Source organism: Harpia harpyja, chromosome 19, assembly GCF_026419915.1.
Source record: "Harpia harpyja isolate bHarHar1 chromosome 19, bHarHar1 primary haplotype, whole genome shotgun sequence".
NCBI lineage: Eukaryota > Metazoa > Chordata > Aves > Accipitriformes > Accipitridae > Harpia > Harpia harpyja.
In genome coordinates, this window is record NC_068958.1 from 21,262,659 (window position 1) to 21,274,767 (window position 12,109).

Below are 12,109 nucleotides of genomic sequence, written 5' to 3' on the forward strand. Positions count from 1 at the left end.
CCACTCTGCTTTATCCCTGAACACTCAGATCCCAAGGCTGCGCCTACGGATGTTAGGATAAGAGTTTTAAACAGCACTGCCGTTGCTCTGACCTGGACCCGAGTGCACCTGGACACCATCCAGGGACAGCTCAAGGAGTACAGAGTGAGCAAAACCTTTTCGGCACTGACTATTAATACAGCTAACCTTCTTACAAGCCGAGGTGGCCCCAGCGATGGAGCTGCCTGCGATGGGGATGACAGAAAACTCTCCTCCGGCCATCACAACCCTTTTGCCATGGTTGGGTGCAGATGACCAGAAAAGGGAGCAGAACCAGAAATGAAGGGCCTTGGTTTGCTCTTCGTAGTGCCTGGACGGGGCTGGGGACATCTCCCGTTGCTCCCCCAGGGCTCGGTGCTGGGCTGGCCCTTCCCAGTGCCTGCCCACAGGATCTGGGGTGCTCAGAGCAAGCGGGGCTGCCCTTGTGTACCCAGAGAGGGACTCGGGGTGGTCCTACCCATAGAGCAAGGTGTCTCCTGGCTCTAGAGCTGCCCAGAACCACGGGCTGGCTGGCTGGCTCTGGGGGGAATGACCTCAGATAGGTACAAACAGGCTAGTTTTTGTGTCATCCCCAAAGTACCTACATCGTCTTTTAATGAACACCAACCCCTGCAAAGCCTAAACCCAGCGGTTCATACTAACTGGCAACTAAAGACAGCATGGATTCTGTTGTGTTTGGGAGTTTTTTTCTTTTAACGTGGAATATTTACTGCTAAGGTAAAATACTAGTGTTTATGTCCAGAGGACAGACCCTGTTCAAAACAAGCAAAAGCCTGGACGGAGCCCCCTCTATCAGAGTTTAAGACGTTACCAAAAGCATGTGTCCTGCAAACAGTTAGAGCGTTTCAAATCCAATAATCTGCTGGGCATAAAGCAAGCTTCCTGGGTACTGCTTGCATTTTTTTCTGCCTCTGCTCTGTCATTCTGGTCTATTTTTTGAATGAATCTTATTTCTGCCTGAAATAAGATTTACAGTCAGGGCTTTGAATGGGAGACTTTCCAAGGTCAGACTTTCCTTTGTGCCTGGACATGTCCCACCTTTCCTTGTACACCGCTACGGTACTACTCTGGGTAGAAAGGCAGAGTCACTTGATGCCTAGCCCTTAGGAGCCAGAAACAGCTCTTTGTAGTCTGAACTTAGTGGTTTTGCTCTGTGGCCTTTGGTAAGCACTTAACCCCATGCTCAGCCTCTTCCTCGGGTAACACCACTGACCTGCCTCGCTGGGGGGACATGGAGCTTCGTTAATTGCTCTAAAAGGCTTCTGCAGCTGAAAGCTGCTCTTTGGAAAGGCAACCTTTTGCTATGCTTTGTTAATGGAAAAACAATTGCACTTAAATGGGAAAAGCTTCACTTGCCATGCATGTTTCTTGAAGGCCTATTTCTGGAGAGACAGTAGTTTGCTGAAGAACCTGTGGGTCTCCAAAAAACGGCAGTATGTGAGTTTTCCTGGAGACCGAAACCGGGGCATAGTGTCCCGGCTGTTTCCTTACAGCAACTACAAGCTTGAGATGGTTGTAACCAACGGGAGAGGAGATGGGCCACGCAGTGAAGTTAAGGAGTTCCCCACACCAGAAGGAGGTACGTTCCCGGGGGGGTTGTGCCCCCACCCGTCCCACGCAGGCGCCTGCTGGGAGAGGTTTGGGTGGTTCAGCTCCGCAGAGCCACGATGCTGCTGGGGAGATGCGCTAGGGACCATTTTTAGCTGAGCCTGGGCAGCATCTTCTGGGCAGCATCGCTGTCACACGGCACTGCTGTATGCCTTCGTCACAGCGGGGCAGGTGACATCTCTGCAGCTACACCTAGAGCTAACTACTGGCACTATCTCGTCAATCTAAAAATCCCCTTTAGGTACTTTGAACACATCAGCAAGTAGCTCTTAGGCTGGACAAGAGAAATGTTTGCAAAGCCTCTTCAGAGGCACAGCACCGTGCCCTTGATTTGCTGCCTGACCTGCAAATCTCACCGCCCCTCCCTGTGCTGCGGGTCGGTGAAATGGCACTGAATATATTCATCTTGCTCAGTAAAAGGCAGTAAAATCTCTGTAAGACCTAAGTACTTTTGTTCTGAAAGGACGTCACTGATACCCCTATTAGGCTTTTAAGGCAAGAGCACCTCATTCTTCTGTTTAAAGAGCTTGTGTCAAGGATGAACTTGAGATTTTAATTTTCTTGCTGTCACAGAAGCTATTTATAGATATGCCAATAACTTTTCGTTGGAGCTGCACTTTCAGTGGCTAGCAATGAATCTTCCTATGGCACAGATGGTTTTGGCACAGTATGTTACAAAAATGCAAGAGGAGAAAACAGTAGAGGCTGGAAGCAAATCCTGTCTCAACACAAAATACTATGGGGTCTTCCTCTTTCTCTTCATCCTACTCCTGCTGCACAAGAACAGCATCTCTCAGTCCCGTCTCTTTCTTCCTTAACATTTTCTTGGACGCTGTCACCATTTTCTAAGGATTTTCAATTGATCAGCCATAATTAAGCTTGCTTAAAAAGAAGGGACTCTGTTCCAGCAGGGTGGTTCTGCAATCAGGTGCATTTTGATTGAACTGCTTACCTGTGTGCTAGAGGCACAGAGCATTTGGGGTAGCTATATGCATACATGCATGGCATTGATTGAAACAATTATAGTGGATTACACTCTTGTCATAGGGAAACTGTTGATTTTTTTTCCTATACTACTAAACTATTTTATTGGCTATACATTGATGTTTAGGAGACTGAATGATATTCTGCAAAACTTCTGTTAAAAAAAAAAAAAAAAATCTCTGATCTCTCAGATCAGAGAGCCAAGTTCTTTCCCCAGTCAAGACACTGCAATTATGAGTAAACCAGGAGAATAGTTTAATTCAAGAATGTATAATGCTTTCCTTCCTTTACTAGCTTTGAATAAGCAGTCATAAAAGCAGCAGTTCCTCAGGGTAAGGACCGCTGTATACGTGCACCAGCTCCCTGTTACAGATCTCTAGACTTTAATAATACAAGGATGCTTTGCAATCAGAGAAGCTGCTGTACTATTTTTTACTGTTCCAGCAGCTGAATAGATGAGATGTAAATGTTGGGCTGGGTGGGGGCTGTAAACAAGACCAGTAAAGTGTGTGTACAACATACAGAAGCGAGACTTGAACTGTGTCACAGCTCCGCTTCATGGCTGTAGCATCTTTTGCGGGTGTCTCACCGAGCTATGCGCTGGAGGGCAGTGGTACCCAGCGAGCGCAGCGCAGCACAGGCACGGTGCTGCTGGGGCTGGGGTGGCATGCAGAGCTGCTCTGCTTTCTGCTCCCTGCACACACGCTGCTGAAAACCCTGGGCTGGTGCATGGTTTCTGGCACAGGTTCTTGTTCAATCGGTTTCTGACCTTTTGTGTGTGTGTGTGTGTGTGTGTGTGTGTATTTGAGTGTCTTGAGTGTATCAGTCAGCTTGCAATGTATACAGTATTGTAAGGTATGTTATCTCGTATGTTTTTTCTTCTTTTCCTCTCCTTCCTGGTCCCATCCTCCTCCCAAGTGCCCAGCTCCCCCAGGTATTTAAGAATCCGACAGCCAAATCTGGAAAGCATCAATCTGGAATGGGATCACCCAGAGCATCCCAATGGAATCCTCACAGGATACAACCTTAGATATCAAGCCTGTACGTTCCACATCTTCTTAGTGATAATAATTAAGTCATTAAATATTTTCCTTGCTGCTAATTACCTCCTCACCTAGCACAGAAAGCTCTTCATAAGGAACTGGAGGCTTTCATCACAGAATGAGACACACTGGTGTTGGAGAGGAGTCCTGGAGCAGTGCTGGGCAGCTGCAGCTAACCAGGGAGGGTGGCAGCTCCTCAGCAGTTCTCCAGACTCGACCACTGAAGGGAAATAAGTTTGATCTCTGATTTAGAAAGACCTTTAAGCGCAGTCTGAGTAGTTTACGTGCTCACTCAAGCACCAGCTCCCAGCTGTGTAAGAGATGCTGCCCGGAGTGCAGCACACTCTTGCAGAGCCCTGCACGATGCCTGGGGCAGTACAGCCTTCTCTGAGACCCTGGCACTTGTGCTGTGCCTTTCCTCGACCTCCTACACAACCCTGAATGTCCCCACTAGCTGGTCCCCCAGCCGGTAGGTCACCGACTGCCCCAGACGAAGTGTATTTAACAGCAGCTATAGCTCTGAGCACATGTGGCCCCATACCAACCGCAGGTCGGTCCTGGGGGCGAGGCGATGAGGTAGCTAGCACAGGGTATTTCTGAAACAAGGCTGAAGCCACCACGACCTGCCTTTCCTCCCCAGTTAATGGATCCAAAACGGGCCGAACCCTGGTAGAGAACTTCTCTCCCAATCAGACAAGGTTCACCCTGCAGAGGACAGACCCCATCTCGCGCTATCGCTTCTTCCTGAGAGCACGGACCCAGGTGGGAGAAGGAGAAACCATAGTGGAGGAATCGCCTGCCTTGCTGAACGAAGGTATGTGCAGCAGCAACACCTCCTGGCTTTGCTGAGGGGTTAGGGGGGTGATGGTACACGTATGAGCCAAAACCTGCAGGTCAGAGAATCAGGTGATCCACAGAGCAGCCAGTACAAGATAGTAACTGGTGCACAGCTACCTTCTGCTGCAAAGGTGGATAGAATACTGGCCAGGACCGAATACTGCAGCAGAAATGCTACAGAGGTGACTGGGGGGACTGTCCTGTGCTCCAGGGAACCATCTTGCTACCCCCCAAGAAATTAAGAGTTCCTCACATGCCCTGGAGCAGGAGAGCATCTTGCTCTCCTCTTGCAAAAGGTGAAGCTCTAATCTGCCCCTCTGCAGTCTCTGTATGAGCTAAGTAAGGGGCAGATGTGGGTGATTTTTACATGGCTCGAAGAGGGTGCAGCAGCTGCATCCTCCAGGCAGTGAACCCCAGCCAGGGGCTACGGTGCCACCTCCCTGTCACCCCATAATCAGCAGCTGATCTGACCCTCCAAAGCAAAGCACCAACTCCCAGATTCATAATAAGATAAAATGCCCATTGTGAGACATTCATCAAACTAAGTGAAAGTTCAGGAGCCCTCAGGGAACTCGGGGAGACAAAAGCTGGCTCCTTCCTTTCTTTAGCATTTGCTAAAAGACCCATGATTTGGTTAGTGCTCTGATTTAATGGGGTTTTTGTCTCCTTTCCTCCATCTCCCCCTCCCCAACTAATGGCTCTGAGTAGGAAAAGTAATTCCTACTGATGACCCAGTGGAAATGAAATGCTTCCTGACACCTCTTAGGTGGGCTCCAGTGTCACTAATTGATGCGACAGGATGGGAGATGAGGCTGCATATGCTATGGGAAAAAAAATCAGCTAAGTTACACCCTGGCAAACACAAGAGGGGGCATGTCATTGCTTTAAAAAGGAGCTTTGCTGAACAAACTGTTAGAGCACAGGGATCGGATTGAAGTTGTTGGTGCTGACAGTCCATAGTTCTAGTTGTTTCATATACATTTGCTTTACTGGGTTTGTTTCTATACATTGATAAGAACAACTGTTAGCAGAGCGCAGCTAAATAATAGCCATAACCAACCGCTGTTGTATATTGCTTAACTGATTTGTATCGGGAAATAGCAGGTCCAGCGTACGCCAGCGTGACAAGGTAAGGTTCCCTCTCCGCAGGGTCGGGGATGCCGATGGGCGGTGGCACCCAGTGCTCCCCGGCTGCCCCTGCCGAAGGGACAAGCTTTGTCCCTTAGCAAAAGGACCAAGCGTTGGCCATTAAGCAGCAAGAAAAATTGAAGTAGTTTACAGACTGATGTTACAGAAATATGGCAAAGTTTGACCTCAAAACACGAGACCCTGAGGTACAACACGACACAGGCAAGCTCTGTTAATGACAGGCATATCAGTACAATTAGCAGCTCTAAATGCCCACTTTGATACGAAGGTACCGGCTGTAAAGCTACACGAAAGATGAGTTTGGAATTAAAAAAAAAAAAAAAAGCCGATTAAGAAAATTAAACCCATTAATGCATTCAGAGGTTGTTTTCTGCTTGCCAGACTCATTCACCTGAGAAGTTTAAATAAAATACATCTCTCTGATGTTCTGCGCCAAGGGCTCCAACCCACACAAGGCAGGACGAGCACTGATGTTAGAATTACGCTAGAAAAGCAAAGGCGAAATTCAAAGTGTCAAAACCGGTTCTTGCTGGGATTAGCTATAAGCACCTGCTTAAGCACTTTGCTTAATCGACACCACTGGCATCTCTGCTGCAGAGCTGGTGTGTGTTTAACCGGTAACCTCCATCTCCAAGGGGCCGTCCCTGCTCTCTCTGCCCTGTGCAAGTGGCTCTGATGCACAGGAGGGTGACGGGTTGTAGCTAATGCATTTATTTCCTCTCTTTCAAGTCTCTGGTGACTGTGTGCAAGTGGTCCCAAGTCTCGTGTTGGTGTGTTCTGGTTGTTTTATATATTCCTCTGTTTTCTCTTCCTTTCTCTTCTATGCTCTCCTCGTATTCCCCTCTCTATCCTTGGCGCTGCCCTCTGAAGCCACGCCAACCCCAGGTACCGTACCAGCTGGAGGAGGTAACAGGCATGGGGCAAGGCTCACTCCACTCTCGCTTGCATGTGCTGGCAATTAAGCATGCACTCCATTAACCCTTTCAATGGGAAGGTGAAGTGTCAGAAGTCTAAATTGGGCATATGAAATGACAGCAAGTAAAAACGAAGCCCCACAGGCAGAAGGGACAAGGGCAGGCTCTGCAGGGGGGTCCACAAAGATCAAAATATCTCTGAGCAGGGCTTAACAGCCTCCCAGATGCCTAATGATAGCTAAACCCACCAAACACTGCAGCTGCCACAGATTGTACAAGCAAAACCGAAAGTCAAGTTGCCCTGTTAAAGAGGTTTTTAATTCTAGGTCTGCACAAGCCCTCTTCCTTTATAAGCCTCAACGTCCCTGCCCTGCAAAATACAGAATATTTACCAGCCAGGACTGACTCAGTGGTGCCCATCCTGCACCTGCGCTTTGCCCAGCAGGTATTTAAGCCACACTTTTACACCCAAGAGCCTGCACTATTGCTGCTGGAGCAGCTGCCTCCCTTGGCCAGGCAGGTCTGGGTTGCAGAGTATGGGCACCCACCTCCCCATGGTTCTTTTAGGGCTGCCAGGGCTTTCGTACACAGGAGAATCCTTTTGTTTCCAGGTGCCCATTGAAAGGGTTAAGGACAATGTTTGTGCCACAGCTGTGCATGTCTGCATGCGAGGCTATTGCTGGCTTTGCCCTCGATTGCAAATTTCTACAGCAGTTGAAGCAGAGAGAAACCTTTTCTTGTAACGGGTCAGGGGCAGCATCTCTACCTGCTTTCAAGGAAACCCAAATCCTCAGTCACCCAGTGTCAACCCTGCAAAGTCCAAAGCATAAGCATAACTTCTGGTTGCCCAAAGAAGGACGCCCACCTCTTACAAAAGCTGCAGACATGACTTTTTCCCCTCCTGCCCCTCTGAGCCCATATTTCAGCGGCAGGGACAGCCCTGTGACCGAGCTCAGAAGGGGGCTAACGGCAGCGCTAGGGAGTGCAGCCAGCCAAAACGCACCCTGAATGCTGCAGAAAAGCTTTTGGTCTGGAGCAACAGCACTTGTTTGCCCTGCACCAAGGGCTCTGTAAGAGGTCGTGCTTTGCCTTGGCTGGACGTGGCCCCAGGGCTGCTGGGGCTCCCCAAGGAGGAACAGCTTCTTAGGGAAGACTCTTCCCAAGTGATACAAGTGCAGGACCTGCCCTCTGCACCTGTAGGTTTTGCTTTCCTACCTCATAGATGTTTCTCCTCCTTTTATTTTGTTGCAGTGATGTCTCTCTACCCAATATTATTTTGCATTTTTTTTTCCTTTGTGAATAGATGCCAATCTTTTTCTTACTCTATTTTTCTCTTCCAAAAAAAAAAAAAAAAAAGAAAAAAAAGAAACAAAAAGGGGGGTAACAGATTGGTCTGCTTTGGGTGGTGGTAAACAGAAAACAGACGTAACTGTTTGGCTTCAAGGATTTCTATCCTCTGAGTCCAGGATGGCTGTTCTGCTGCTATAGCTCATACTTCAGCCAGGGTTTAGCTTATCCACAAGAATCTGGATTTTCTTTGTGGATCAGGCTCACTTTCTAAAGTACTTTTCTACTTGCAGTGGATATTGCTGAACTCTGAAAACACAACATGATCTCTTTATCCTTCCAGCTTCATATCATTTCGGGCATAATTTCTTACACCACTGGAAGCTAGATGAATTATTTGTCATTTAAAGTATAATCCTACAAGAACAGAGCCCACTGGTCCCCCACCCCTCTATTTTTTATCTTCTGCTAGGAGAAATAGTAAAGAGAAAAGATATGCCAGAGCTGAAAGAAGTCTAAGAGTCAGTAAATGGAGTAGTAGGTTGTTAAGTGCTAACTCAGCCACATTCACAGCTTCCTCACCATGCTAGGCTTTGGCAAGAGAAATCAAGGCAGTATAAACCGTAGCAAGATCCAGGATGCATCTTTGTCTTGCTCTTGAGCTGGATGTCATTTCTTGTTAGGACATGGGGCGAGTGTGGGAGCTGTTACACAAATTCGAGCAGTGTTTGTCCTGAGAGGCTGTTTCTCTTCCTAACAAGTACGGGGTTCAAGTGAAATACTGCTTGACCTTTCTTGGAAGATTCATCTCCGCTCAGTGACCTAGATTTTGTAGATTTTTATGGATTCACAGCGAAAGTTGTCTTAAATTGCAGTAAAATGCTCTTTGCCATGGGCTGCTGGCACTAAAAAATATAAAAAGGTCTTTTTTTTCAGGGGTAACCTTACATATACAGGGTCAGAGCTGTTTTGTATGTGTATGAGAAACTGGACCAGCTTGATGAAATCAAAGTGAAGTGCAGGGACTTTCCCTTAGGAAAGGCTTTACCTTTCCTAAGCCAGACCTGAACAAAGGGAGAGGTGAAATGGGAAAAGAGAGGACATCTAAAAAGGGCTCTCATTTATGCTATGAATGAGGAAAAAAAAAAAAAAAAGAAAACTGGATCCTGTACTACCCATGTATATAAAAAAAACTTCATCAGGGACCATAAAGAGTATTGGTCTTAGACTTTAAGGAAAAAAACATTGACTTTTCTCTGTTCCCTTCTTGTCTCTCCATAATGAGGAATTGGAGGAGAAAGATCCTATTGTTCGTTTTAGAAACGGACAGCAGTAGAAACAGAGAGAACTGCTGACCCCTCTCTTTTAGAGGCTGCTCAATCACTCCTTTCTATTCTTGAATTTCTTATAGCCATCATCAGATTTGGAACACTTTATGGTAAAGACTTTACAATTTCCTTCTATTGTTAAAAACTGGGAGAGGGCAAGAAGAAAAAAAAAAAACCCCCTCTGAAAATGTACTTAGCTAATCATCAAAATTCATGAAAAATTAATCAAATTTCTCCAAGCCTAATTATTTTGTAGACACACCCAAGGGAAAGCTTTTACTACAGCCTAACAACACATTAAAAGCATCTTTAAATAATTGAAGAGCAGTATGGATGTGTATTGTTTCCTGTATTTTGCAAAATACCATGCAACTACTCCCTGAACTGCTACACTACTCAAAGCAGGACTCGAGCCCTTCTCTTAAGAGATTCCCTCTTTAAATATCCCCCTTTTGCCTTTATGATTCTTCCTCTCAGTTTTTTTCTAATCTGAGCCTCACACAGTTTTTGTGTAAGGTTTGGGCTCCTTTGTACTGATCCATTCATGGTCATAGGAGCCAAGCTGCAGCAAAGAGCACAGCCATCCTGCTGCAAACATCTCTCATTACTTAGCCTATTAATTGCTACAGCCAGACCGCTGCATCCCCTGTCCATTATAACAGCGTATCCCCTCCCCACCGTGCCCCTTGGTCTCCATTACCTGAAAGGGTAATGCATCTTGCAGACAGAAAAAGCAATCTTTGCCTTGCAAAGATGGGGCCTATTAATGAGCTGAATGGATGTTTCCAGGAAGATGGGCTAGGCTACAGTGGGAGCAAGAGAATGGGAATTGCTGTTGTTGGCTTTTACTCTGGGTTTCCTGGTTGTGTTGGGGCAGCTTCAAGCCTGCTTGAGATGCTGGTTTTCAGGGTGCTGCTCTGCCCTGCAATTGGGAAAGTGGCAGCCCCTTCTCTGTACCACCTCCTGCTTTCAGAGAGGGGGAAATTTTTTTTCCCCATCACACAAATACCACACGCTCCAACCTGTACCTAAACTCGAGGCAACTGTTGTCAAAGCCCTTGAGTGAACCTCACGTTGGGAATGCAGAAAAATAAATTCAGCCACTCTGCAAAGCTCAGAAACTTTATACCTGATGAAGTATTGCAACCACATTTTCAGAAGGATGTGTGTGATTTCTAGACTTTTCAAACTGAGCAGTTCTGGAAATGCCAGCCTGGCCCTCCATCTGCCCTGTTCCCCCCTTTTCTTGCCAGGAGCAGTGATCTGTCACTCCTTAATTAGCCCCGACGTGGTGGGGAACGAGCGGGGCACCCCAGGTACCCCGGGGAAGGGCCACGGCCCCACGCAGGCTGCTCCCTGCTGCTCCCCCATGGCAGGGTGCCCTTTTCTTCGGGGGATGCTGGAGCATTCTGATCTCTGTCAAAGACTCCCTTTATCTCCCCCCAGTCTGAAATCAGCTCTCATTAGGGGATGGATTTCAAAGCCTAGAAAATGCCCCTTATCTTCTCTCCCCCAAATCTCCCACAGCTGAGCTTTTCTCCTGCATACATTTCATATTTAAACACAAATGAGGCTGTAGCTTTGAATCCCAGGCAGCTTAGGGCTAAATCCCCCCAAGGCTGCGGGAGCCCTGGCCAGCCGCAGTGCTGCCTTCCCACCACCCGGTCCCATCCTGCAGCACGGTGCTGCCCATAGACGCTCTCCTCATCCTTCCCTCTCCGAACTATTGCTTTCCAAACTCACCCAATCCCACTTTTTAACTGCTCCTAGTCCTGCCAGGATCATTTTTACCCCCAACGCCAACACCCCCTCCTCGATCTCACACAGGGACCCGCTCGGGAGCGAGCCCGCGTTATCCTGATGCAACGCGATAGCCCCGCTCTCAGGGATCGCTTCCACTGGAGCGGTGTGGGCGAATCCTGCCTGGCATCGCTGTTGGCCACAGCTGAGCACCACAGCTCAGACCGATGCTGAATCGCTTCGGTCAATGCAGCATCCAGGAGGGTCTTGGCACTGCAGCTTCACCTGCGTGCGCATGTATCTGCAAGTAATACATAAAGATGATACCCTACATGAGGGATAGCGAAGCTTTGACTTATCCCAGATAATCTCTTCCCATCTAGAGTCTAGAGGAGCATTAAAGCTGAACCTCTGCTTCTGCTAAAGCCCTTACAGCAGTGGTAGGTGATGCAGACAGTCCTCGAAGGTGCTGTGCGGGAGAGGCATGATGAAGAGACATGTGACAGGCCTGGGAGCTGGGGGGGTTGTACTTGTTTTTCCACCAGGTCCTGCCTTTCAGCAAGTTACTTTGTGCCTTTTGGGGTGCTATTTTCCTCAGAGGGGATTCACAGGGGAAATGCTGAGACTGCATTAGCTAACACTAGTGTTTATGGCACTGTTTGATCACGTACGTTGCAAACCTATTGAGGAGCTGCAGCTTAATCGGGTTAATGGTGACATTAACCTAGTGACACTAATCTCTTAACCTTCCAAAAAAACGCTATGAATCAGCAAAGATGGATGTTAATACTTCCCAACCCAAGAAAGGCTTTTGTCACTTACAGCCTCAGGACACAGCAAAGCCCTCCTTCAAGTAAACCGGGTGAAAAAAAATGCAGAACAGCAAAACCCCCCGAAACCCTATTGCCGTGGCTGGGTCAGGTCGGAGAGCGCTTTGCTACACCACAAACACCCGAGGACAAAGCCGTGCCGTTTCCCACCCAGGCTGGGTCCCCTCCCTGTCACCACCATCTCTCGCCTGCGGCCGGACATCCCCGCTCCCCCCCCCAGCCCCTCGCCCACCCGTGGGGCAGCGGGTGCTTTATTTCGGTGGCTGCACTGCTGCATGAGGCTGGCTGCGATGCTGCGTTGGTACCACGGCAGAGAGAGGACGCGCTGCTCTCTGGGCACGCGTTGGGGT

At 48.1% G+C, this 12,109-nt stretch overlaps 1 protein-coding gene across 28 annotated transcripts in view; it reads left to right on the forward strand.

The window, feature by feature from the left end:
- Positions 1–12,109, forward strand: part of NFASC (neurofascin) — a 97,297-nt gene that overhangs the window by 61,872 nt on the left and 23,316 nt on the right. For 12 of the 28 annotated variants that reach the window (XR_008239296.1, XM_052814522.1, XM_052814521.1 and 9 more), the window contains 5 exons: positions 29–144; positions 1,414–1,618; positions 3,550–3,672; positions 4,315–4,488; positions 6,531–6,566. The exons of 1 other annotated variant lie outside the window; for it this stretch is intronic. Coding sequence is in view for 26 of the 27 variants with exons in the window: in XM_052814522.1 (XP_052670482.1) it covers positions 29–144; positions 1,414–1,618; positions 3,550–3,672; positions 4,315–4,488; positions 6,531–6,566 (654 nt within the window). In the remaining variant the exon portion in view is untranslated. The remainder of the gene's footprint in view (positions 1–28; positions 145–1,413; positions 1,619–3,549; positions 3,673–4,314; positions 4,489–6,530; positions 6,567–12,109) is intronic. 15 more of the 28 variants (XM_052814528.1, XM_052814536.1, XM_052814540.1 and 12 more) reach the window with 5 other exon arrangements.